At 56.1% G+C, this 26462-nt stretch overlaps 1 protein-coding gene across 1 annotated transcript; it reads right to left on the reverse strand.

Moving 5' to 3' along the window:
• Nucleotides 1-5193: 5193 nt before the first annotated feature.
• LOC138294022 (circumsporozoite protein-like) lies at nucleotides 5194-5934 on the reverse strand. The gene has a single exon (XM_069233273.1). It carries the CDS (start codon nucleotides 5932-5934, stop codon nucleotides 5194-5196), a length of 741 nt encoding a protein of 246 aa, XP_069089374.1.
• Nucleotides 5935-26462: the final 20528 nt, after the last annotated feature.

Raw genomic sequence — 26462 nt, forward strand, 5'->3', positions numbered from 1 at the left:
CTCGCGGCTGACAGGGGTCATCAGCTTGCAGACCTTAGAAAGATGTAGCTGTAAATAGTTCCTACACGGTGAAGTATTTGTTTTGCTTTGCATTCAATATCTTATAAATATAACCTGCTGTGTATATTGCAAACTGATATATTTTGTTTGATTAACGCGGACTTGAAAGCTACTAATTCGTCATTCATATAACAACAATAAAAGTCTTCTTTGACCTCAGAAGTGCATTTCTGTTGTGTTATGTTAGTGCTTAGAAACTAAATAAGAGGAAAGCACTACAGTATCTCATGTATGAAGTCTAAGATAATCAATCAATACTCCAAATGAGCAGGTACTCATGTGTAGTCAAAGTGATATTCTTTATTTCCATCTTGAAGTACAGATGTGAAACACAGACACAGCCAACGCGTTTCATCCCAAAGACAGGGGGACTTCTTCAGGGAACGTTGGTGTAGTCCAAAGAAGTGTTTCTATAATTCATTGGCTTTCATTCCCTCCCCTAGTACCTGCGAGAGTCCTCTTGCGTCCTCCGGTAAGACATGGAATCACGGTTGCATGTCACACCTGGTCCGGTACTTGCTGAGTAGAGTGTAAACGTAGTCTGTAATGATCTGGGCTTTTTCTGCATTTTCCCAAATTATAGCACCATCTCCTACCTCCCCATTTGACATATCACCCGCCTCAAGCCTGCTGAGCCTAGCTGTCAGGTTTCCCCTGGATTTCTCACCTTGAATAGCCCTTTATGTGCAGCTATAAAGTGATTTGGTGCTTCACATTCTAAGTTATTCTGCTCTTTTAAGTTACCTACCACCCCCAAATACCTCTTTCCCAGTAGCAGTTCTCCCTCAGCATCCATCGCTGATTATATATGCACCCTCTTCTTCCCAGGGGCTCTGGCTATTGCTTGACCTCTGATAACAACTTTGTCAGCATCCCACATTGTGGCTTCTGATTGAACCAAACTCTTATTTTCTGTAAGTAACTTATGACAAGTATCTTTCAAGACATCTATTAGCTGTTTGTCTAGTAGCTCATCAATGTTTTATCTCCATCCCCTCCATGGGGAGCCAGTCCAGGAGGTGAACACTGACCCCAGACAGCAGTGATCAGAGAGTCATTGGGCTAAAAAATCATACATCGCCAATCTCTGTTAGTGTTCTTGGTGGTTCGGGACAGTAAATCCTAGAAAAGGAGCCATGGGCTCCATCATAGTAGGAGTACTGTCCGTATGTAGGGTGACTTGCCCTCCAAATATCACTCATGCCCATCGCTCTGGCTGCGTTCTGCCGTGAATACATTATCAATCTACCTCATCATACCAGTAACATCCCATGTGTCAGCTGCAGGAATACAGACACACACCTATCAGGGCATCCACCTGGAGTTTCAGAGGGAGATATATGGAGATCAGAGCAATACGTTTGTCATCCCAGGTCGCAGTAACTGCTGCAGAGCAGCCCAGTGGGTCCACCTACATCAGGTGTGGTACAAGAAACAACCTCTTTAACAAAATGGTCACTTGTCTTTAGCCAGACATGAACATTGTATGGGTCAAGCTTGTGTGAGTACCCCTCTGCAGTATGTGAGTCTTCTAGTGTAAGACTATGGGCCTGATTGAGATCTTGACGGACAAGTAACTCCGTCACAACGGCAACAGATATCCCGTCCGCCGAAATACAAATCCACACCACACCATGCATACTCAACTCTACGTCACTCCACCCTACGATTCTCCACTACACTCTAAGAATGCCAAGCCACGACACTCCATGACATGCCACTCTGCGTCACTCTACGCCACTCTATACAACTCCACTCTACACCACTACACGCCACTAACTTTTAGCCAATGCTGAACAGCAGCTACGCTGGTGTAAAACATGGCTAAAACACAGTGCTAAAACAATAGCTCTTGCATAGGCAAGACCTATTGACTTTGCCAGTGCTTGTTATAAGACATCACCAAAACTATCTCTTGTCTGGGTAACACGTCTTATATACACTCTGATATACGTGTCTATGTTCAGGCCGATAAGTAATTTTGCGTATTTCAGATTTATTTTCACGTGTGATGGTGGCAGGCTGCACCTCTCTCTCCGTGGATTGCAGCACTGCTTTATTTAAAAAAAAATAAGTGCTAGTGCCCAAAGCGATGCTCACACCCGTGGCAGGCGCTATAAAATGTAAAAATGAAAATAACAAGGGTGTGCCCTCTCGAATCCACCTCAGGCCTCTTCAGTTAACTGCCAGGAACTTCCTGCCCTGGTATCTCACTGTTACAGGCGTCTCCTTTCTCCCTTGGTGATGGATTTTCTGTATTTCTCTTCCTCATCTTTTTGGTTTTATTTGTTTTTCCTTCTATTGGTCTCCAGTGCCAGTGCCCCCACCGGCAACCACCGGCTCAAATTAAGCACCGTAAAGAAGACTGCTGTGTTTCTGGGCCACTGATGGAAACATATATTTATTGTGACTGGTTCTGCTCTTTCTTGGGGGAGGCCATGTTTTGTGTAATATCAATGCTCCCCAGAGAGCACCTTCTGCCAACTCTGCTCCCTCTCTCTGCCCCTAGCACCTTCTGCCACCTCTGCCCCTCTCTGTCCCTAGCACCTTCTGCCACCTCTGTCCCATCTCTGTCCCCTGTCCCTAACACATTCTGCCATCTGTGCTCCCTCTCTGTCACTAGCACCTTCTGCCATCTCTGCTCCCTCTCTGCCCCCTTTCCCTAACACCTTCTGCAACCTCTGCTCCTTCTATGTCCCTAGCACCTTCTGCCATCTCTGCTCCCTCTCTGCCCACTGTCCCTAACACCTTCTGCCACCTCTGCTCCTTTTCTGTCCCTAGCACCTTCTGCCACCTCTGGCCCTTCTATGTCCCTAGCATCTTCTGCCATCTCTGCTCCCTCTCTCTGTCCCCTGTCCCTAGCACCTTCTGCCACCTCTGCTCCCTCTCTGTCCCCAGCATCCTCTGCCACCTCTGCTTCCTCTCTGTCCCTAGCACTTTCTGCCATCTCTTCTCCCTCTCTCTCCCTAGCATCTTCTGCCATCTCTGCTCCCTCTCTCTCCCTAGCATCTTCTGCCACCTCTGCTCCCTCTCTCTGCTCCTAGCACATTCTGCTATCTCTGCTCCCTCTCTCTGTCCCCTGTCCCTAGCACCCTCTGCCACCTCTGCTCCCTCTCTGTCTCTAGCACCATCTGCCATCTCTGCTCCCTCTCTATCCCTAGCATTGTCTGCCACCTCTGCTCCCTCCCTGTCCCCAGCACCTTCTGCCATCTCTCCGCCCCCTCTGTCCCTAGCATCTTCTGCCATCTCTGCTCCCTCTCTCTCCCTAGCATCTTCTGCCACCCCTGCCCCTCTCTGTCCCTAGCACCTTCTGCCTCCTCTGCCCCATCTCTGTCCCCTGTCCCTAACACATTCTGCCATCTCTGCTCCCTCTCTGCCCCTAGCACTTTCTGCCATTGCTGCTTCCTATCTGCCCCCTGTCCCTAACACCTTCTGCCACATCTGCTCCTTCTCTGTCCCTAGCACCTTCTGCCACCTCTGCTCCCTCTCTGTCCCCAGCATCCTCTGCCACCTCTGCTCCCTCTCTGTCCCTAGCACCTTCTGCATCTCTGCTCCCTCTCTCTCCCTAGCATCTTCTGCCACCTCTGCCCCTCTCTGTCCCTAGCACCTTCTGCCACCTCTGCCACATCTCTGTCCCCTGTCCCTAACACATTCTGCCATCTCTGCTCCCTCTCTGCCCCTAGCACCTTCTGCCATTGCTGCTCTCTATCTGCCCCATGTCCCTAACACCTTCTGCCACCTCTGCTCCATCTCTGTCCCTAGCACCTTCTGGCACCTCTGCTCTCCCTCTGCCCACAACACCTTCTGCCACCTCTGCCCCCTCTCTGCACCCTAGTATCTTCTGCCATCTCTGCTCCTTCTCCCTCCCTAGCATCTTCTGCCACCTCTGCTCTCTCTCTGTCCCTAGCACCCTCTGCCACCTCTGCTTCCTCTCTGTCCCCAGCACCTTCTGCCACCTCTGCTCCCTCTCTGTCCCTAGCATCTTCTGCCATCTCTGCTCCCTATCTCCGTCCCCTGTCCCTAGCACCTTCTGCCACCTCTGCTCCATCTGTCTCTAGCACCATCTGCCACCTCTGCTCCCTCTCTGTCCCTAGCACTTCTGCCACCTCTGCTCCCTCTCTGTCCCCAGCACTTTCTGCCACCTCTGCTCCCTCTCTGTCCCCAGCACTTTCTGCCACCTCTGATCCCTCTCTGTCCCTAGCACCTTCTGCCACCTCTGCTTCCTCTCTCTGCCACAGCATCTTCTGCCACCTCTGCTCCCTCTCTCTGTCCCTAGCCCCATCTGCCATCTTTGCTCCCTCTCTGCCACTAGCATCTTCTTCCACCTCTGCTCCCTTTCTGTCCCTAGCACCTTCTGCATATCTGCGCCGTCTTTGTGTCCCTAGCAACTTCTGCCACCTCTGCTCCCTCTCTGTCCCCAGCACCTTCTGCCACCTCTCCTCCCTCTCTATCCCCAGCACCTCTGCCATCTCTGCTACCTCTCTCTCCCTAGCATCTTCTGCCATCTGTGCTCCCTCTCTCTCCCTAGCACCTTCTGCCACCTCTGCTCCCTCTCTGTCCCCAGCACCTTCTGCCACCTCGGCTCCCTCTCTGTCTGCAGCACCTTCTGCCATCTCTGCTCGAATTCTGCCCCTAGCATCTGCTGCCACCTCTGCACCCTCTGCCGTCTCTGCTCCAATTCTGCCCCTAGCACCTTCTGCTACCTCTTCTCCCTCTCTGTCCCTAGCACCTTCTGCAACCTCTCCTCCCTCTCTATCCCTAGCACCTTCTGCCATCTCTGCTCCCGCTCTCTGTCCCTAGCACTTTCTGCCATCTCTGCTCCCTCTCTCTGTCCCCTGTCCCTAGCACCTTTTGCCACCTCAGATCCCTCTCTATCCCTAGCATCTTCTGCCATCTGTGCTCCCTCTCTCTCCCTAGCATCTTCTGCCACCTCTGCTGTCTCTCTGTCCCTAGAACCCTCTGCCACCTCTGCTCCCTCTCTGTCCCCAGCACCTTCTGCCACCTCTGCTCCCTCTCTGACACCTCTGCTCCCTCTCTGTCCCTAGCACCTTCTGCCACCTCTGCTCCCTCTCTGCCACCTCTGCTCCGTTTCTGTCCCTAGCACCATCTGCCACCTCTGCTCCCTCTCTGTCCCTAGCACCCTCTGTCACCTCTGCCCCTCTCTGTCCCTAGCAGCTTCTGCCACCTCTGCTCTCTCTCTGTCCCCAGCACCTTCTGCCACCTCTGCTCGCTCTCTTTGTCCCTAGCACCTTCTTCCACGTCTGCTCCCTCTCTGTGCCTACCACCTTCTGCACCTCTGCTCCCTTTTTGTCCCAAGCACCTTCTGCCATCTCTGCTCCCTCTCTCTGTCCCTAGCACCTTCTGCCATCTCTGCTCCCTCTCTCTGTCCCTAGCACCTTCTGCCATCTCTGCTCCAATGCTGCCCCTAGCACCTTCTGCCACCTCTGTTCTCTCTCTGTCCCTTGCACCTTCTGCCATCTCTGCTCCCTCTCTGCCACTAGCATCTTCTTCCACCTCTGCTCCCTCTCTGTCCCTAGCACCTTCTGCCACCTCTCCTCCCTCTCTATCCTCAGCACCTTCTGCCACCTCTGCTCTCTCTGTGTCCCTAGCACCCTCTGCCACCTCTGCTCCCTCTCTGTCCCTAGCGTCTTCTGCCATCTGTGCTCCCTCTCTCTCCCTAGCACCTCCTGCCACCTCTGCTCCCTCTCTGTCACTAGTACCTTCTGCCACCTCTGCTCCCTCTCTGTCACTAGCACCTTCTGCCATCTCTGCTCCCTCTCTGTCCCTAGCACCTTCTGACACCTCTGCTCCCTCTCTGTCCCCAGTACCTTCTGCCACCTCTGCTCCCTCTCTGTCCGCAGCACCTTCTGCCATCTTTGCTCGAATTCTGCCCCTAGCACCTTCTGCATCTCTGCTCCCTCTCTCTCCCTAGCATCTGCTGCCACCTCTGCTCCCTCTCTTTGTCCCTAGCACCTGCTGCCGTCTCTGCTCCAATTCTGCCCCTAGCACATTCTGCTACCTCTCCTCCCTCTCTGTCCCTAGCACCTTCTGCCACCTCTCCTCCCTCTCTATCCCTAGCACCTTCTGCCATCTCTGCTCCTGCACTCTGTCCCTAGCACTTTCTGCCATCTCTCCTCCCTCTCTCTGTCCCCTGTCCCTTGCACCTTCTGCCACCTCAGCTCCCTCTCTATCCCTAGCATCTTCTGCCATCTGTGCTCCCTCTCTCTCCCTAGCATCTTCTGCCACCTCTGCTGTCTCTCTGTCCCTAGCTCCCTCTGCCACCTCTGCTCCCTCTCTGTCCCTAGCACCTTCTGCCACCTCTGCTCCCTCTCTGCCACCTCTGCTCCCTCTCTGTCCCTAGCACCTTCTGCCACCTCTCCTCCCTCTCTATCCTCAGCACCTTCTGCCACCTCTGCTCTCTCTGTGTCCCTAGCACCCTCTGCCACCTCTGCTCCCTCTCTGTCCCTAGCGTCTTCTGCCATCTGTGCTCCCTCTCTCTCCCTAGCACCTCCTGCCACCTCTGCTCCCTCTCTGTCACTAGTACCTTCTGCCACCTCTGCTCCCTCTCTGTCACTAGCACCTTCTGCCATCTCTGCTCCCTCTCTGTCCCTAGCACCTTCTGACACCTCTGCTCCCTCTCTGTCCCCAGTACCTTCTGCCACCTCTGCTCCCTCTCTGTCCGCAGCACCTTCTGCCATCTTTGCTCGAATTCTGCCCCTAGCACCTTCTGCATCTCTGCTCCCTCTCTCTCCCTAGCATCTTCTGCCACCTCTGCTGTCTCTCTGTCCCTAGCTCCCTCTGCCACCTCTGCTCCCTCTCTGTCCCTAGCACCTTCTGCCACCTCTGCTCCCTCTCTGCCACCTCTGCTCCCTCTCTGTCCCTAGCACCTTCTGCCACCTCTGCTCCCTCTCTGCCACCTCTGCTCCCTCTCTGTCCCTAGCACCTTCTGCCACCTCTGCTCCCTCTCTACCACCTCTGCCCCCTCTCTGTCCCCAGCACCTTCTGCCACCTCTGCTCGCTCTCTTTGTCCCTAGCACCTTCTTCCAACTCTGCTCCCTCTCTGTGCCTACCACCTTCTGCCATCTCTGCTCCCTCTCTCTGTCCCCAGCACCTCTGCCATCTCTGCTCCAATTCTGCCCTAGCATCTGCTGCCACCTCTGTTCCCTCTCTCTGTCCCTAGCACCTTCTGCCATCTCTGCTCCAATTCTGCCCCTAGCACCTTCTGCTACCTCTCCTCCCTCTCTCTGTCCCCTGTCCCTAGCACCTTCTGCCACCTCTGCTCCCTCTCTCTGTCCCCTGTCCCTAGCACCTTCTGCCACCTCTGCTCCCTCTCTGTCCCTACCACCTTCTGCCCCCTCTGCCCCCTCTCTGTCCCTAGCACCATCTGCCACCTCTGCTCCCTCTCTGTCCCTAGCACCATCTGCCACCTCTGCCCCTCCCTGTCCCCAGCACATTTTGCCACCTCTGCTCCCTCTCTCTGTCCCCTGTCCCTAGCACCTTCTGCCACTGCCATCTCTGCTCCCTCTCTGTCCCTAGCACCTTCTGCCACCTCTTCTTCCTCCATGTCCCTAGCACCATCTGCCACCTCTGCTCCCTCTCTGTCCCTAGCACCTTCTGCCACCCCTGCTCCCTCTCTGTCCCTAGCACCTTCTGCCCCTCTGCTCCCTCTCTGTCCCTAGCACCATCTGCCAGCTCTGCTCCCTCTCTGTCCCTAGCACCTTCTGCCCCCTCTGCTCCCTCTCTGTCCCTAGCACTTTCTGACACCTCTGCTCCCTCTCTGTCCCTAGCACCTTCTGCCACCTCTGCTCCCTGTCTCTCTCCCTAGCAGCTTCTGCCATCTCTTCTTCCTCTCTGTCCCTAGCACCTTCTGCCACCTCTGCTCCTTCTCTCACTCCCTAGGACCTTCTGACACCTCTGCTAACCACTCTGTCCCTATCACCTTCTGCCACCTCTGCTCCCTCTCTCTGTCCCTAGCACCCTCTGCCACCTCTGCTCCCTCTCTCTCTCCCTAGCACCTTCTGCCACCTCTGTGCCCTCTCCCTGTCCCTAGCACCTTCAGCCACCTCTGCTCCCACTCTGTACCTAGCACCTTCTACACCCTCTGCTCCCTCTCTCTGTCCCTAGCAGCATCTGCCACCTCTGCTCCCTCTCTGTCCCTAGCACCTTCTGCCATCTCTGCTCCCTCTCTGTCTCTAGCATCTTCTACCACCTCTGCTCCCTCTCTTTGTCCCTAGCACCTTCTGCCATCTCTGCTCTCTCTCTCTGTCCCTAGCAACGTCTGCCTGCCACCTCTGCTCCCTCTCCGTGCCTAACACCTTCTGCCATCTCTGCTCCCTCTCTGTGTCCCCAGCAAACTCTGCCATCTCTGCTCCCTTTCTCTGACCCCTGTCCCTAGCTCCTTCTGCCACTGCCATCTCTGCTCCCTCTCTGTCCCTATCACCTTCTGCCACCTCTTCTTCTTCTCTGTCCCTAGCACCATCTGCCACCTCTGCTCCCTCTCTGTCCCTAGCACCTTCTGCCACCCCTGCTCCCTCTCTATCCCTAGCACCTTCTGCCCCCTCTGCTCCCTCTCTGTCCCTAGCACAATCTGCCACCTCTGCTCCCTCTCTGTCCCTAGCACCTTCTGCCCCCTCTGCTCCCTCTCTGTCCGTAGCACCATTTGCCACCTCTGCTCCCTCTCTGTCCCTAGCACTTTCTGACACCTCTGCTCCCTCTCTGTCCCTAGCACCTTCTGCCACCTCTGCTCCCTCTCTCTCCCTAGCAGCTTCTGCCATCTCTTCTTCCTCTCTGTCCCTAGCACCTTCTGCCACCTCTGCTCCCTCTCTGTCCCTAGCACCTTCTGCCACCTCTGCTCCCTCTCTCTGTCCCTAGCACTTTCTGCCACCTCTGCTCCCTCTCTCTCTCCCTAGCACCTTCTGCCACCTCTGCTCCCTCTCTGTCCCTAGCACCTTCTGCCATCTCTGCTCCAATTCTGTCCCTAGCATCTTCTGCCAACTCTCCTCCCTCTCTCTGTCCCTAGCACATTCTGCCATCTCTGCGCCCTCTCTCTTCCTAGCACCTTCTGCCATCGCTGCTCCCTCTCTGTCACTAGCACCTTCTGCCACCTCTGCTCCCTCTCTTTCCCTAGCACCTTCTGCCCCCCTGTTCCCTCTCTGTCTGTAGAACCTTCTGCCACCTCTGCTCCCCCTCTCTGTCCCTAGCACCTTCTGCCCCCTCTGTTCCCTCTCTGTCCGTAGAACCTTCTGCCACCTCTGCTCCCTCTCTCTGCCACTAGCACCTTCTGCCACCTCTGCTCCTTCTCTGTCCCTAGCACCTTCTTCCATTTCTCCTCCCTCTCTGTCCCTAGCATCTTCTGCCATCTCTGCTCCCTCTCTCTCTCCCTAGCACCTTCTGCCACCCCTGCTCGCTCTCTCTCTGTCCCAAGCATCTTCTGCCTGCCACCTCTGCTCCATCTCCGTCCCTAACACCTTCTGCCATCTCTGCTCCCTCTCTCTGTCCCTAGCACCTTCTGCCATCTCTGCTTCCTCTCTGTCCCTAGCATTTTCTGCCACCTCTGCTCCCTCTCTCTGTCCCTAGCACCTTCTGCCACCTCTGCTCTCTCTCTCTCTCTCTCTGTCCCAAGCATCTTCTGCCTGCCACCTCTGCTCCCTCTCCGTCCCTAACACCTTCTGCCACCTCTCCTCCCTCTCTGTCCCTAGCACTTTCTGCCACATCTGCTCCCTCTCTCTATCCCTAGCACCATCTGCCATCTCTGCTCCCTCTCTGTCCCTAGCACCATCTGCCACCTCTGCTCCCTCTCTGTCCCTAGCACTTCTGCCACCTCTGCTCCCTCTCTGTCCCCAGCACTTTCTGCCACCTCTGCTCCCTCTCTGTCCCTAGCACCTTCTGCCACCTCTGCTTCCTCTCTCTGTCCCTAGCCCCATCTGCCATCTCTGCTCCCTCTCTGCCACTAGCATCTTCTTCCACCTCTGCTCCCTTTCTGTCCCTAGCACCATCTGCCACCTCTGCTCTCTCTCTGTCCCTAGTACCTTCTGCCATCTCTGCTCCCTCTCTGTCCCTAGCACCATCTGCCACCTCTGCTCCCTCTCTGTCCCTAGTACCTTCTGCCATCTCTGCTCCCTCTCTGTCCCTAGCATCTTCTGCCACCTCTGCTCCCTCTCTGTCCCTAGTACCTTCTGCCATCTCTGCTCTCTCTCTGTCCCTAGCACCTTCTGCCACCTCTGCTCCCTCTCTGTCCCTAGCATCTTCTGCCACCTCTGCTCCCTCTCTGTCCCTAGCACCTTCTGCCACCTCTGATCCCTCTCTGTCCCTAGCATCTTCTGCCACCTCTGCTCCCTCTCTGTCCCCAGCACACTGATGCCCTCTCTCTTCACATTTTCTCAACACCTCTTTCTCTCTTTCTTGTAACCGCTGTTTCGCTCTTTTTCTCCACTCTTTTCTTTCCCTTTTTCTTGTATCTCTTTCCTCTCTCTACACCTTCTCCCTCCCCTCCTCTGTCCCCTTCCACCCCCTCCCTTCGCCTTCCTGTGTTTTCTTATTTCTCGCTTTTTAGCCATCTGTCTCTCTCCTCTCCTGCCTCATCTCTGTCAAACTCCAAAGAACAAGACGATCTTCACGTGCTGCCAAATGTGTGCTGTGACTCACAGAGGCCCTGTGCCAGAGGGGCTAGGCGCTGTAGTGTACAGAGAGAGGCCAGGCGCTGCGAGCAGGGAGACATGGAGAGAGGCCATCCTGTGCAACCAGTGTGACAGGACAGAGGTATAGGGGCCTGCTTCTGGACCCAGCGTGAGGGACCCTGTGCCAGAGAGGCCAGGTACTTCAGAGTGTGTACGGAGAGAGGCCAGGCTCTGCACCTAGCGTGACATGAGGGACACGCAGAGGACAGGCTGTGCACCTAGCGTGACATGAGGCACCAGTTGAGGACAGGCTCTGCACCTAACATGACATGAGGGACCCACAGTGGACAGGATCTGCACCCTTTGTGTCAGGAGAGGCCCAGAGAGGACAGGCTCTGCACCTAGCGTGACATGAGGGACCCACAGTGGACAGGCTGTGCACCCGGAGAGACCCAGAGAGGCCAAGCCCTGCACCTAGTGTGACATGAGGGACCCATGGAGGACAGGCTCTGCACCCTTTGTGTCAGGAGTGACCCAGAGAGGCCAGGCTCTGCACCTAACATGACATGAGGGACCCGCAGTGGACAGGCTCTGCACCCTTCGTGAAAGGAGAGACCCAGAGAGGCCAAGCCCTGCACCTAGTGTGACATTAGGGACCCACCAGGCTGTGCACCCTTTGGGTCCGGAGAGACCCAGAAAGGCAAGACTCTGCACCCTTTGTGTCAGGAGAGACCCATAGAGGCCAGGCTGTGCACCTAGCGTGACATGAGGGACCTAGAGAGGCCAGGCTCTGCACCTAGCGTGACATGAGGGACACGCAGAGGACAGGCTGTGCACCCGGAGAGACCCAGAGAGGCCAAGCCCTGCACCTAGCGTGACATGAGGGACCAGTTGAGGACAGGCTCTGCACCCTCTATGGAAGGAGTGACCCATGGAGGACAGGCTCTGCACCTAGCGTGACATGAGGGACCAGTTGAGGACAGGCTCTGCACCCTCTATGGAAGGAGTGACCCATGGAGGACAGGCTGTGCACCTAGCGTGACATGAGGGACCCAGAGAGGCCAGGCTCTGCACCTAGCGTGACATGAGGGACACGCAGAGGACAGGCTGTGCACCCGGAGAGACCCAGAGAGGCCAAGCCCTGCACCTAGTGTGACATGAGGGACCCATGGAGGACAGGCTCTGCACCCTCTATGGAAGGAGTGACCCAGAGAGGCCAGGCTCTGCACCTAGCGTGACATGAGGGACACGCAGAGGACAGGCTGTGCACCCGGAGAGACCCAGAGAGGCCAAGCCCTGCACCTAGTGTGACATGAGGGACCCATGGAGGACAGGCTCTGCACCCTTTGTGTCAGGAGTGACCCAGAGAGGCCAGGCTCTGCACCTAACATGACATGAGGGACCCACAGTGGACAGGCTCTGCACCCTTTGTGTCAGGAGTGACCCAGAGAGGCCAGGCTCTGCACCTAGCGTGACATGAGGGACCCATAGAGACCAGGCTCTGCACCTAGTGTGACATGAGGGACCCATGGAAGACAGGCTCTGCACCCTTTGTGTCAGGAGTGACCCAAAGAGGCCAGGCTCTGCACCTAGCGTGACATGAGGGACCCATAGAGACCAGGCTCTGCACCTAGTGTGACATGAGGGACCCATGGAAGACAGGCTCTGCACCCTTTGTGTCAGGAGTGACCCAGAGAGGCCAGGCTCTGCACCTAGCGTGACATGAGGGACCCATAGAGACCAGGCTCTGCACCTAGTGTGACATGAGGGACCCATGGAGGACATGCTCTGAACTCTTTGTGTCAGGAGTGACCCAGAGAGGCCAGGCTCTGCACCTAGCGTGACATGAGGGACCAGTTGAGGCCAGGCTCTGCACCTAACATGACATGAGGGACCCACAGTGGACAGGCTCTGCACCCTTTGTGTCAGGAGTGACCCAGAGAGGCCAGGCTCTGCACCTAACATGACATGAGGGACCCACAGTGGACAGGCTCTGCACCCTTTGTGTCAGGAGAGGCCCAGAGAGGCGAGGCTGTGCACCTAGCGTGACATGAGGGACCCATAGAGGCCAGGCTCTGCACCTAGCGTGACATGAGGGACCCAGAGAGGCCAGGCTCTGCACCTAGCGTGACATTAGGGACACACAGAGGCCAGGCTCTGCACCCTTCGTGAAAGGAGAGACCCAGAGAGGCCAAGCCCTGCACCTAGTGTGACATTAGGGGCCCACAGAGGCCAGGCTGTGCACCCTTTGGGTCCGGAGAGACCCAGAAAGGCAAGACTCTGCACCCTTTGTGTCAGGAGAGACCCATAGAGGCCAGGCTGTGCACCTAGCGTGACCCAGAGAGGCCAGGCTCTGCACCTAGCGTGACATGAGGGACCCAGAGAGGCCAGGCTCTGCACCTAGCGTGACATGAGGGACCCACAGAGGCCAGGCTCTGCACCCTTTGTGTCAGGAGAGACCCATAGAGGCCAGGCTGTGCACCTAGCGTGACATGAGGGACCCAGAGAGGCCAGGCTGTGCACCTAGCGTGACATGAGGGACCCAGAGAGGCCAGGCTGTGCACCTAGCGTGACATGAGGGACCCAGAGAGGCCAGGCTGTGCACCTAGCGTGACATGAGGGACCCAGAGAGGCCAGGCTCTGCACCTAGCGTGACATGAGGGACCCAGAGGGGCCAGGCTCTGCACCTAGCGTGACATGAGGGACCCAGAGGGGCCAGGCTCTGCACCTAGCGTGACATGAGGGACCCAGAGGGGCCAGGCTCTGCACCTAGCGTGACATGAGGGACCCAGAGAGGCCAGGCTCTGCACCTAGCGTGACATGAGGGACCCAGAGAGGCCAGGCTCTGCACCTAGTGTGACATGAGGGACCCAGAGAGGCCAGGCTCTGCACCTAGCGTGACATGAGGGACCCAGAGAGGCCAGGCTGTGCACCTAGCGTGACATGAGGGACCCAGAGGGGCCAGGCTCTGCACCCTTTGTGTCAGGAGAGGCCCAGAGGGGCCAGGCTCTGCACCCCCGTGTGACAGGAGAGACCCATAGAGGCCAGGCTGTGCACCTAGCGTGACATGAGGGACCCAGAGAGGCCAGGCTGTGCACCTAGCGTGACATGAGGGACCCAGGCTGTGCACCCCCGTGTGACAGGAGAGATCCGGTGCCAGATGTCCGATGGTCAGCTTTTGTGACTCGCAAATTGCGATTTTCAGTGACTCACAATTTGCGAGTCGCAAAGGCTGATGTAGAACAGTGTCTCAGACCCTGTTTGTGATTCGCATCTGGGTCTCAAGGGACTTGCCGCATTAATAATATTATAATTTGCAACCCATTTGGGAGAGGCCTGCACTCTCAGGGATGGTGACCTGCTGGGGTCAGCAGACCACCATGTCTACGATTGCTTTTTAAATTAAGCAGTGTTTGTTTTTAAAATGCAGCCTGTTTTCCTTAAAGGAAAATGGGATGCTTGACAAAAAACAAAATTAAGTTTCCTTTTCTCTTTTTTTCAGAACAGGCAGTGGTCCGTGGAACCACTGCTTGCTCTGAAAAAATGTTGGCGCCCCCATTTAAAAAGGGGAAGGGGTCCCTTAGGAATCCCTTCCCGTTTGCGATCAGGTTACCACTACTTTGAAATTGTTGGTAACTGTGATTGTTTTGCGACTGCATTCCTGCATTCCTGGTCGCCAAACAATCATGAATTCCCCTTCAACTCTCTATTAGGAAGGGACGTCCTTGGCACACCCCTTCCTAATAGGGAGTTGCAAACCCTATCTTGCGAGTTGGTAATACGGTACTGGCTTGCAAAATACTGTTGGTACATGGTACAAGGCCATTTAGCGGTTGCAATCGGCAAATTTTACCATTTGAGACAGCTAAACAGCTTGGTGCATCTGGCCCTTAGAAAGTCCAGGATGTGCACCCAGTATGAGAGGAGAGACCCAGAGGGGCCAAACAGTGTACCCAACTGACAGGAGAGACCTGGAGACGCCAGTCCCTGCACCCAGTGTGAAGGGAGAGTCCCAGAGAGGCAAGGCCCTGCACCCAGAGTGACGGAAGAAATGTAGAGAGGCAAGGCTCTGTAACCATTGTGACAGGACAGACCCAGAGAGTCTACGTTCTGCCCCTAGCGTGAGGGGAGAGGTCTAGAGAGGCCAGGCTTTGTACCCAGTTTGACAGGAGAGACCCAGAGAGGCCAGGCCCTGCACCCAGAGTGACAGAAGAGATCTAGAGAGACCAGGCCTGGCACCCAGAGTGACAGGGGAGACCTGGAGAGGCCAGGCCCCGCACTCAGAGTGATGGGAGAGATCTAGAGAGGTGAGACCCTGCACCCAGCGTGAGGGGAGAGGTCTAGAGAGGTGAGACCCTGCACCCAGGGTGAGGGGAGAGGTCAAGAGAGGCGAGGCCCTGCACCCAATGAGACAGGAGAGATCTGGAGAGGCCAGTCCTGTGCTCAGAAGTATGGGAGAGATCCAGAGAGGCCAGGCTCTGCACCCAGAGTGAGGGGAGAGATCTAGAGAGGCCAGGCCCTGCACCCAGTGAGACAGGAGGGATCTAGAGAGGCCAGGCCCTGCACCCAGTGAGACAGGAGAGGTCTAGAGATGCCAGGCCCTGTGCCCAGAATTATGGGAGCGATCCAGAGAGGCCAGGCTCTGCACCCAGAGTGAAACAGATATCTAGAGAGGCCAGGCCCTGCACCCAGTGAGACAGGAGAGACCTAAAGAGGGCAGGCCCTGCACCCAGTGGGACATTAGAGATCTAGAGAGGCCAGGCCCTGCACCCAGTGAGACAGGAGAGATCTAGAGAGGCCAGGCCCTGCACTCAGAGTGACGGCAGGGATCTAGAGGGGCCAGGCCCTGCACCCAGTGTGACAGGAGAGCCCCAAAGAGGCAAGGCCCTGCACCCAGAGTGACGGGAGAAATCTAGAGAGGCAAGGCTGTGTAACCATTGTGACAGGACAGACCCAGAGAGTCTATGCCCTGCACCCAGCGTGAGGGGAGATGTCTAGAGAGGCCAGGCTTTGTACCCAGTTTGACAGGAGAGACCCAGAGAGGCCAGACCCTGCACCCAGAGTGACAGAAGAGATCTAGAGAGACCAGGCCTGGCACCCAGAGTGACGGGAGAGATCTAGAGAGACCAGGCCCCGCACTCAGAGTGATGGGAGAGATCTAGTGAGTCCAGGCCCGGCACCCAGCGTGAGGCAAGAGGTCTAGAGAGGTGAGACCCTGCACCCAGGGTGAGGGGAGAGGTCTAGAGAGACGAGGCCCTGCACCCAGTGAGACAGGAGAGATCTGGAGAGGCCAGGCCCTGCACCCAGTGAGACGGGAGAGATCTAGAGAGGCCAGGCCCTGTACCCAGTGAATCAGGAGAGATCTAGAGAGGCCAGGCCCTGCACCCAGTGAGACAGGAGAAATCTAGAGAGGCCAGGCCCTGCACCCCGTGAGTCAGGAGAGACCTATAGAGGCCAGGCCCTGTGCCCAGAATGATGGGAGAGACCCAGAGAGAGCAGGCCCTGCACCCAGTGAGACAGGAGAGACCTAGAGAGGCCAGGCCCTGCACCCAGTGAGACGGGAGAGATCTATAGAGGCCAGGCCCTGCACCCAGAGAGGTCTAGAGAGGCCAGGCCATGCACCCAGTGAGACAGGAGAGACCTAGAGAGGCCAGGCCCTGTACCCAGTGAAGCAGGAGAGATCTAGAGAGGCCAGGCCCTGCACCCAGTGAGACAGGAGAGATCTAGAGAGGCCAGGCCTTGCACCCAGTGAGGCAGGGCTGTATCCACACATGCAAGGCTGGGTGCTCGGTGCTCAGTGAGACAAAGGAGATGATGAGAGAGGCCAGACCCTACACTCAGAGTGACGGGAGAGGTCTAGAGAGGCCAGGCCCTGCACCCAGTGAGACAGGAGGGATCTAAAGAGGCCAGGCCCTGCACCCAGTGAGACAGGAGAGATCTAGAGAGGCCAGGCCCCGCACCCAGTGAGACAGGAGAGATCTAGCTAGGCCAGGCCCCGCGCCCAGTGAGACAGGAGAGATCCAGAGAGGATAGGCCCCGCACCCAGTGAGACAGGAGAGATCCAGAGAGGCCAGGCCCCGCACCCAGTGAGACGGGAGAGACCTAGAGAGGCCAGGCCCCGCACCCAGTGAGACAGGAGAGACCTAGAGAGGCCACGCCCCGCACCCAGTGAGACAGGAGAGATCCAGAGAGGCCAGGCCCTGCACCCAGTGAGACGGGAGAGACCTAGAGAGGCCAGGCCCTGCACCCAGTGAGACGGGAGAGACCTATAGAGGCCAGGCCCTGCACCCAGTGAGACGGGAGAGATCCAGAGAGGCCAGGCCCTGAGGCCAGACCCTGCACCCAGTGAGACGGGAGAGACCTAGAGAGGCCAGGCCCTGCACCCAGTGAGACGGGAGAGATCCAGAGAGGCCAGGCCCTGCACCCAGTGAGACGGGAGAGGTCTTGAGAGGCCAGGCCCTGCACCCAGTGAGACAGGAGAGATCTAGAGAGGCCAGGCCCTGCACCCAGAGTGACGGGAGAGACCTAGGGAGGCCAGGCCCTGCACCCAGTGAGACAGGAGAGATCAAGAGAGGGCAGGCCCTGCACCCAGTGAGACGGGAGAGGTCTAGAGATGCCAGGCCCTGCACCCAGTGAGACGGGAGAGATCCAGAGAGAGAAGGCCCTGCACCCAGTGAGACGGGAGAGACCTAGAGAGGCCAGGCCATGCACCCAGTGAGACGGGAGAAGTCTATAGAGGCCAGGCCCTGCACCCAGTGAGACAGGAGAGACCTAGAGAGGCCAGGCCATGCACCCAGAGTGAGGGGAGAGATCTAGAGAGGCCAGGCCCTGCACCCAGCATGAGGGGAGAGATCTAGAGAGGCCAGGCCCTGCACCCAGCGTGAGGGGAGAGATCTAGAGAGGCCAGGCCCTGCACCCAGTGAGACAGGAGAGGTCCAGAGAGGCCAGGCCCTGCACCCAGTGAGACAGGAGAGACCTAGAGAGGCCAGGCCATGCACCCAGAGTGAGGGGAGAGATCTAGAGAGGCCAGGCCCTGCACCCAGCGTGAGGGGAGAGATCTAGAGAGGCCCGGCCCTGCACGCAGTGAGACAGGAGAGATCTAGAGAGGCCAGGCCCTGCACCCAGTGAGACAGGAGAGGTCTAGAGATGCCAGGCCCTGTGCCCAGAATTATGGGAGCGATCCAGAGATGCCAGGCTCTGCACCCAGAGTGAAACAGATATCTAGAGAGGCCAGGCCCTGCACCCAGTGAGACAGGAGAGACCTAAAGAGGGCAGGCCCTGCACCCAGTGGGACATTAGAGATCTAGAGAGGCCAGGCCCTGCACCCAGTGAGACAGGAGAGATCTAGAGAGGCCAGGCCCTGCACTCAGAGTGACGGCAGGGATCTAGAGGGGCCAGGCCCTGCACCCAGTGTGACAGGAGAGCCCCAAAGAGGCAAGGCCCTGCACCCAGAGTGACAGGAGAAATCTAGAGAGGCAAGGCTGTGTAACCATTGTGACAGGACAGACCCAGAGAGTCTATGCCCTGCACCCAGCGTGAGGGGAGATGTCTAGAGAGGCCAGGCTTTGTACCCAGTTTGACAGGAGAGACCCAGAGAGGCCAGACCCTGCACCCAGAGTGACAGAAGAGATCTAGAGAGACCAGGCCTGGGACCCAGAGTGACGGGAGAGATCTAGAGAGACCAGGCCCCGCACTCAGAGTGATGGGAGAGATCTAGTGAGTCCAGGCCCGGCACCCAGCGTGAGGCAAGAGGTCTAGAGAGGTGAGACCCTGCACCCAGGGTGAGGGGAGAGGTCTAGAGAGACGAGGCCCTGCACCCAGTGAGACAGGAGAGATCTGGAGAGGCCAGGCCCTGCACCCAGTGAGACGGGAGAGATCTAGAGAGGCCAGGCCCTGTAACCAGTGAATCAGGAGAGATCTAGAGAGGCCAGGCCCTGCACCCAGTGAGACAGGAGAGATCTAGAGAGGCCAGGCCCTGCACCCAGTGAGTCAGGAGAGACCTATAGAGGCCAGGCCCTGTGCCCAGAATGATGGGAGAGACCCAGAGAGAGCAGGCCCTGCACCCAGTGAGACAGGAGAGACCTAGAGAGGCCAGGCCCTGCACCCAGTGAGACGGGAGAGATCTGTAGAGGCCAGGCCCTGCACCCAGAGAGGTCTAGAGAGGCCAGGCCATGCACCCAGTGAGACAGGAGAGACCTAGAGAGGCCAGGCCCTGTACCCAGTGAAGCAGGAGAGATCTAGAGAGGCCAGGCCCTGCACCCAGTGAGACAGGAGAGATCTAGAGAGGCCAGGCCCTGCACCCAGTGAGACAGGAGAGATCTAGAGAGGCCAGGCCTTGCACCCAGTGAGGCAGGGCTGTATCCACACATGCAAGGCTGGGTGCTCGGTGCTCAGTGAGACAAAGGAGATGATGAGAGAGGCCAGACCCTACACTCAGAGTGACAGGAGAGGTCTAGAGAGGCCAGGCCCTGTACCCAGTGAGACAGGAGGGATCTAAAGAGGCCAGGCCCTGCACCCAGTGAGACAGGAGAGATCTAGAGAGGCCAGGCCCCGCACCCAGTGAGACAGGAGAGATCTAGCGAGGCCAGGCCCCGCACCCAGTGAGACAGGAGAGATCTAGCTAGGCCAGGCCCCGTGCCCAGTGAGACAGGAGAGATCCAGAGAGGCCAGGCCCCGCACCCAGTGAGACAGGAGAGATCCAGAGAGGCCAGGCCCCGCACCCAGTGAGACGGGAGAGACCTAGAGAGGCCAGGCCCCGCACCCAGTGAGACAGGAGAGACCTAGAGAGGCCACGCCCCGCACCCAGTGAGACAGGAGAGATCCAGAGAGGCCAGGCCCTGCACCCAGTGAGACGGGAGAGACCTAGAGAGGCCAGGCCCTGCACCCAGTGAGACGGGAGAGACCTATAGAGGCCAGGCCCTGCACCCAGTGAGACGGGAGAGATCCAGAGAGGCCAGGCCCTGAGGCCAGACCCTGCACCCAGTGAGACGGGAGAGACCTAGAGAGGCCAGGCCCTGCACCCAGTGAGACGGGAGAGATCCAGAGAGGCCAGGCCCTGCACCCAGTGAGACGGGAGAGGTCTTGAGAGGCCAGGCCCTGCACCCAGTGAGACAGGAGAGATCTAGAGAGGCCAGGCCCTGCACCCAGAGTGACGGGAGAGACCTAGGGAGGCCAGGCCCTGCACCCAGTGAGACAGGAGAGATCAAGAGAGGGCAGGCCCTGCACCCAGTGAGACGGGAGAGGTCTGGAGATGCCAGGCCCTGCACCCAGTGAGACGGGAGAGATCCAGAGAGAGAAGGCCCTGCACCCAGTGAGACGGGAGAGACCTAGAGAGGCCAGGCCATGCACCCAGTGAGACGGGAGAAGTCTATAGAGGCCAGGCCCTGCACCCAGTGAGACAGGAGAGACCTAGAGAGGCCAGGCCATGCACCCAGAGTGAGGGGAGAGATCTAGAGAGGCCAGGCCCTGCACCCAGCGTGAGGGGAGAGATCTAGAGAGGCCAGGCCCTGCACCCAGCGTGAGGGGAGAGATCTAGAGAGGCCAGGCCCTGCACCCAGTGAGACAGGAGAGGTCCAGAGAGGCCAGGCCCTGCACCCAGTGAGACAGGAGAGACCTAGAGAGGCCAGGCCATGCACCCAGAGTGAGGGGAGAGATCTAGAGAGGCCAGGCCCTGCACCCAGCGTGAGGGGAGAGATCTAGAGAGGCCAGGCCCTGCACCCAGAGCGACGGGAGAGACCTAGAGAGGCCCGGCCCTGCACGCAGTGAGACAGGAGAGATCCAGAGAGGCCAGGCCCCGCACCCAGTGAGACGGGAGAGGTCTAGAGAGGCCAGGCCCCGCACTCACAGTGATGGGAGAGATCTAGGGGCATATTTATACTCTGTTTGCGCCGGAATTGCGTCGTTTTTTTTTACGCAATTCCGACGCAAAACTAACTCCATATTTATACTTTGGCGTTAGACGCGTCTAGTGCCAAAGTCCATGGAGTTTGCGTCATTTTTTAGCGTGGACACCTACTTTGCGGTAATGATATGCAAGGTAGGCGTTCCCGTCTAAAAAAGTGACTCCGTGACTCTAGAGACCTAGAGAGGCCAGCCCTGCACCCAGAGTGACTGGAGAGGTCTAGAGAGGCCAGGCCCTGCAGCCAGAGTGACGGGAGAGGTCTAGAGAGGCCAGGCCCTGCACCCAGAGTGATGGGAGGGATCTAGAGAGGCCAGGCCTGCACCCAGTGAGACAGGAGAGGCCAAGAGAGGCCAGGCCCTGCACCCAGTGAGACGGGAGAGGTCTAGAGAGGCCAGACCCTGCACCCAGTGAGACGGGAGAGGTCTAGAGAGGCCAGGCCCTGCACCCAGTGAGAGGAGAGATCTAGAGAGGCCAGGCCCTGCACCCAGAGTGAGGGGAGAGACCTAGAGAGGCCAGGCCCTGCACCCAGAGTGAGGGGAGAGGTCTAGAGAGGCCAGGCCCTGCACCCAGTGAGACGGGAGAGATCTAGAGAGGGCAGGCCATGCACCCAGTGAGACGGGAGAGGTCTAGAGAGGCCAGGCCCTGCACCCAGTGAGACGGGAGAGATCTAGAGAGCCAGGCCCTGCACCCAGTGAGACGGGAGAGATCTAGAGAGGCCAGGCCCTGCACCCAGTGAGACGGGAGAGGTCTAGAGATGCCAGGCCATGCACCCAGAGTGAGGGGAGAGATCTAGAGAGGCCAGGCCCTGCACCCAGAGTGAGGGGAGAGACCTAGAGAGGCCAGGCCCTGCACCCAGAGTGAGGGGAGAGATCTAGAGAGGCCAGGCCCTGCACCCAGAGTGAGGGGAGAGACCTAGAGAGGCCAGGCCCTGCACCCAGAGTGAGGGGAGAGATCTAGAGAGGCCAGGCCCTGCACCCAGAGTGAGGGGAGAGACCTAGAGAGGCCAGGCCCTGCACCCAGTGAGACAGGAGAGATCTAGAGAGGCCAGGCCCTGCACCCAGCGTGAGGGGAGAGATCTAGAGAGGCCAGGCCCTGCACCCAGCGTGAGGGGAGAGATCTAGAGAGGCCAGGCCCTGCACCCAGCGTGAGGGGAGAGATCTAGGGAGGCCAGGCCCTGCACCCAGAGTGAGGGGAGAGACCTAGAGAGGCCAGGCCCTGCACCCAGAGTGAGGGGAGAGACCTAGAGAGGCCAGGCCCTGCACCCAGAGTGAGGGGAGAGATCTAGAGAGGCCAGGCCCTGCACCCAGAGTGAGGGGAGAGACCTAGAGAGGCCAGGCCCTGCACCCAGTGAGACAGGAGAGATCTAGAGAGGCCAGGCCCTGCACCCAGCGTGAGGGGAGAGATCTAGAGAGGCCAGGCCCTGCACCCAGCGTGAGGGGAGAGATCTAGAGAGGCCAGGCCCTGCACCCAGCGTGAGGGGAGAGATCTAGGGAGGCCAGGCCCTGCACCCAGAGTGAGGGGAGAGACCTAGAGAGGCCAGGCCCTGCACCCAGAGTGAGGGGAGAGACCTAGAGAGGCCAGGCCCTGCACCCAGAGTGAGGGGAGAGATCTAGAGAGGCCAGGCCCTGCACCCAGAGTGAGGGGAGAGACCTAGAGAGGCCAGGCCCTGCACCCAGTGAGACAGGGCTGAATCCACACTTGCAAGGCTAGGTGCTCGCTGCTCGGTGCTCAGTGAGACAAAGGAGACGACGAGAGAGGCCAGGCCCTACAGTCACTCTCACGGAGGAGAGGCCTCCTCTCTTTGCCAGAACAGCCGGCTGTACCAACGCTCTTTCCTCCCTCCACGGTTTCCTCTCCTTCTGCTAATTCTTCCCCTTGTCTCTCGCTGTCTCCCTCATTGTCCTAAATCTTCTACCCTATTTATGCATTTTTCTCCCTTTCTGATTCCCTCACTCTCTTCTTATCGAACTTTTCATTTCCCCTTTCTAATTTTCTCCCAACACTTTGCATTTTATTCCTCCTCCATCTTTGCATCTTTTCCTCACATTTGTTTTCTCTTCTGCTTTTCTCACCTCCTTTTTTGACTCATTCCTTCCCCACTCGCTCTCTTCGTCCTTCCTTGTCCTCTTTTATTAACCCTTCTCTCACTTCCCTTCTCTACTTTCCCATTACACCACTGACCTTCTCTCCATGACCTTTCTCCTTCTCTCCTATTTCTCCAGCGTTCCCTTCCATCCATCTTCCAGTCTCTCGCTCTTTCCCTCTCTCCCACTCCCCTCTGCACTCCCTCTTCCCTGATTATCCCACTCAGTTCTTCTTTCCTCCCCCCCCCCCTCTTTCCCTACCATCTGCCCCTTCTCCCTCCTTTTCCCCTCTCCCACTCACCCCTTCTCCCGCTTTATTTCTCTTTGTTTTGCTTTTGCATTCTCCTTCCACACCTCCTCTTTCCTTCTGTATTTTCTTCTCTCGTCCACTCCCTCCTTTGTCCTCTGCCCCCGCCACCTCTCGGTTTCACTGGACCCTGCACACACCCCCCCTGTCTATTTCTCGTGCACTCAGCCTTCCCCCTCTCCACTCTCGCTCTCTTTCCTCGAGTCCTCCCTCCCCCCCCGCGTCTCTCGCTCCCTCTGCTTCCGGCGCTCCCTCCCCTTCCTTTTCCCGCTCTCCGGCTCCCTCCCACCCAACCTTAGCAGCTGGTGATATTTTCTTGTCTATTTCTACCGGTTGCACGTGGGCCACACGCCCTCCGAGCACAGACTGTTCCTCCTCGTCAGCGAAAGAGCAAGTCCCCAAAAATATACCCCCAACACAGCCCGTGAGCCCCCAAAGTCGAGTGGAGGGGCGTGGGTGGGTGACGATGCCACGAAGACGCTCGAACCCCTGCCGCGTCACGGTGTCGGTCATGGGTGCACGGGCCAGTGACATCAGGCCCACGCGTGTTGGATATTCCAGTCCATAAGTCACGTTTTGGCGCATTGTGTCACCTGTGATGAGCTGGCGTTGACGAGGAGTCAACCGTTGACGCAGAGTCAACCGTTGACGCAACGGAGAGACTGCGTTGACAAGCACACGCCAACGCCTACGGTCACGCGAGCTCCACATTTTACCAAGGGGTTAGAAGCGCTCATGAACACCAGCGGTCACGCGAGCTCCACATTTTACCAAGGGGTTAGAAGCGCTCATGAACACCAGCGGTCACGCGAGCTCCACATTTTACCAAGGGGTTAGAAGCGCTCATGAACACCAGCGGTCACGCGAGCTCCACATGTACGCTGCAATGGTCAACGCTTCCAACGACCCACACTCAATGTTGGCTTGCTTATTTGCAAAAGGAACCCACATGTTGTGGGGGATTTTGGGCCTACGCTACCTAACCACAGTAAATACCTAAATATTTGGAGCAGTTCTTTCCAGAATGTTCTAGAACCACAACCTAGTTTTTAGAGCGACAAACTTTCACGACTCACCTAGCTTCAATGATACTGGGCGTCGATTTTTTAATGTAACGAAAGCTTGGTGCAGTAGTGCCCTGTCATTTACCGATGGCACATTTTCCATTGAAATGGCCACTAAATGTGCAAGCACGTACAGTTTGACTGGTGAAACTATGCTGCGCACAAATGATAATGCGTGGAAATCACGTTTGTGCATCACCAAGCAAAGCGTCTTGATATGTTTTGATCCTATTAAAATACTAGCTTTCTTCAAACCTCAGAATTACCAAAAAATGTGCTTCATGCTTGCTTTCCTAACTGCTGAATGTGTTCAGTTCACTTACAGGTATTTGCATTTTGTTGTGGGTTCCAAAGAATTACATACATCTTTTAATTCCTCATTTCCTGTAGCCCATCAAGATTGTCAAATGTTTCACTTTACGTTCCTTCCTCTGATTGCAAAGTGACAGACGTTTGTAAACACCGATCCCCATGTTCAAAAATAAGCAACCACTTGTCAGAAGGCGTAGCCTGACCTCTGTCTTTGAAGTGAAGCAATTGTGACAAGATTAGTAAAGAACATAAAGGGATTTTTATTTATTGCTTGTACTTTCCCAACCCACCAAAAATTGACTGATCATCCACCAGATGGGTCGTGACACTTGGTTCGGGAAACGCTGTCCTAGAGTATGTCATGTGTGTTTGTTGTTCACTGGTTCCCACCACCCACATGGGCGAAGGGACAGAGGCCTACGAATGACCTCAATGGAGGGTCTTAAACAGTTCCTCGTCCCAAATGCTTGTTCTCAACTTCTAGCTCTACAGGAAGCGTGTCCTATCTTACAAGGCTTTGGGGCATTGGACACTAATCTCAGATTCTGCCATCAGAGCAGTAAACCAATCAATGACATGCTTTTTCCCTGAGAGGATCAATACAGTTTGCACATAAACATCTACTTACAGAATTTGCTAAATAAGGCAAACTCGTAGACAAAGATGGTTGTGTCTAGTAAGGCCTTGAGGAAGGTCTCCCTCCGGTGGATGGCGTCTTTCCTGGTCCAGTTCCAGGAAAACACGTGCTCAGGATCCGCGCTCGGTGCGCGTCCCCCAGGCATCTTCAAGGCTCTAGCCCGCCGCATCACTGCAACGACCTCGCTCAGAAGTCCTTTAAAGATCTCCCTAATAAAAAGTTGGATCCTTCCAGGGATAACCTAAAAATGGATCCTTCCATTAATTGAAAAAACCCTTGAGGAACCTGATGACTTATCAAGCTATAGGCCCTTCACTGCCCCGCGCAACCACCAGAAAGAATTGTCAGGGACCAGTTTAGGCCATTCATTACAAAATCAAGTGGTCCACATTGCTATGAAGCCGGCTAAAGACCGGGCTGGGCTGCGCACTGTTCTTGAAAACCTGGTATGGGAGCCAGAAGCCGGCAACGAGATTATGCAAAACACTTGAATTCATAACCAAGAACCCCATATTAATTAATTTATTTATAAATAAATAAAATAAATACTTAAATTATGTAAAATACTTAAATTTATAACCGAGACCCCATATTAATTTATTTATTTATAAATAAATAACATAAATAGATAAATAAATTATGTAAAATACTTGAATTTATAACCGAGAACCTCATATCCATGACAAACAAAACAGAAAATCCAGACCCACAATTTGTCAAAGTGAAACAAAATGACGAAAAATACTGCAAGGGCAGGCGCTGCAGGAGGAATGTCCTGGCAGCGAAGAGAAAGGAAACTGGAAAATCAGAGCTGCCAAAAATACACAATAACATTAATATGCTACATAATACGATTAAAAATGTATTTTCTTTAAACTAATAGCAACATTAATAATAATCATGAAAACACATTCGATAGAAAAATAGGTTTATTCATCACATGCAACATTCAGTATCTCGTCTGTGGTAATAAGTTCGATCTAAACAAAATTACAAAACAATTGACGTAAAAAATAAGGCGTTGGATGGAAATTGGAAAGGCGGTGGAGGGGTCGGGTGTGGGGGGGGGCACATACAGTCACTCTAAGAAAATACCGAGGGGGGGGTCTAAGGCAGGGGTGGGATGTTACACAGGGCCTTTGGCCAGAAATGTTTTTTTTTGTTGTGGTGATGGTGTTGTTTAGCATGGGTTTATGATTTAGCCATATATCACAAATTAAAAAATGCGCAGACGGTTTCTTGATTGTAGTGCCTTAAGGACGGAGGTGTTGGTATTAACAGTATATTTTATCACATCGGTCCCTCTGTGACTCCTCAGTGTTTATTTCGCTCCAGCTTTCGGTTGCTTTGATGCGACCGGTCATTTTGCACTGGTTGGCGGTCAGTGTCCAGGGGCGTTCGATGGAAGGTTCTAGACTGATGCAAACCCACTTATTTGCCTTGCATCGCAGCCTTGTTGCTCCCTTCCCAAAGCTTTCTAG

The sequence above is a fragment of the Pleurodeles waltl genome, chromosome 4_2 (genome assembly GCF_031143425.1).
Source record: "Pleurodeles waltl isolate 20211129_DDA chromosome 4_2, aPleWal1.hap1.20221129, whole genome shotgun sequence".
NCBI classification, from domain to species: Eukaryota; Metazoa; Chordata; class Amphibia; order Caudata; family Salamandridae; genus Pleurodeles; species Pleurodeles waltl.

What these genes read in the sequence shown, in the direction of transcription:
- LOC138294022 (XM_069233273.1), bottom strand. Translation starts at nt 5,934, where the DNA reads ATGGCAGAAGGTGCTGCGGACAGAGAGGGAGCAGAGGTGGCAGAAGGT.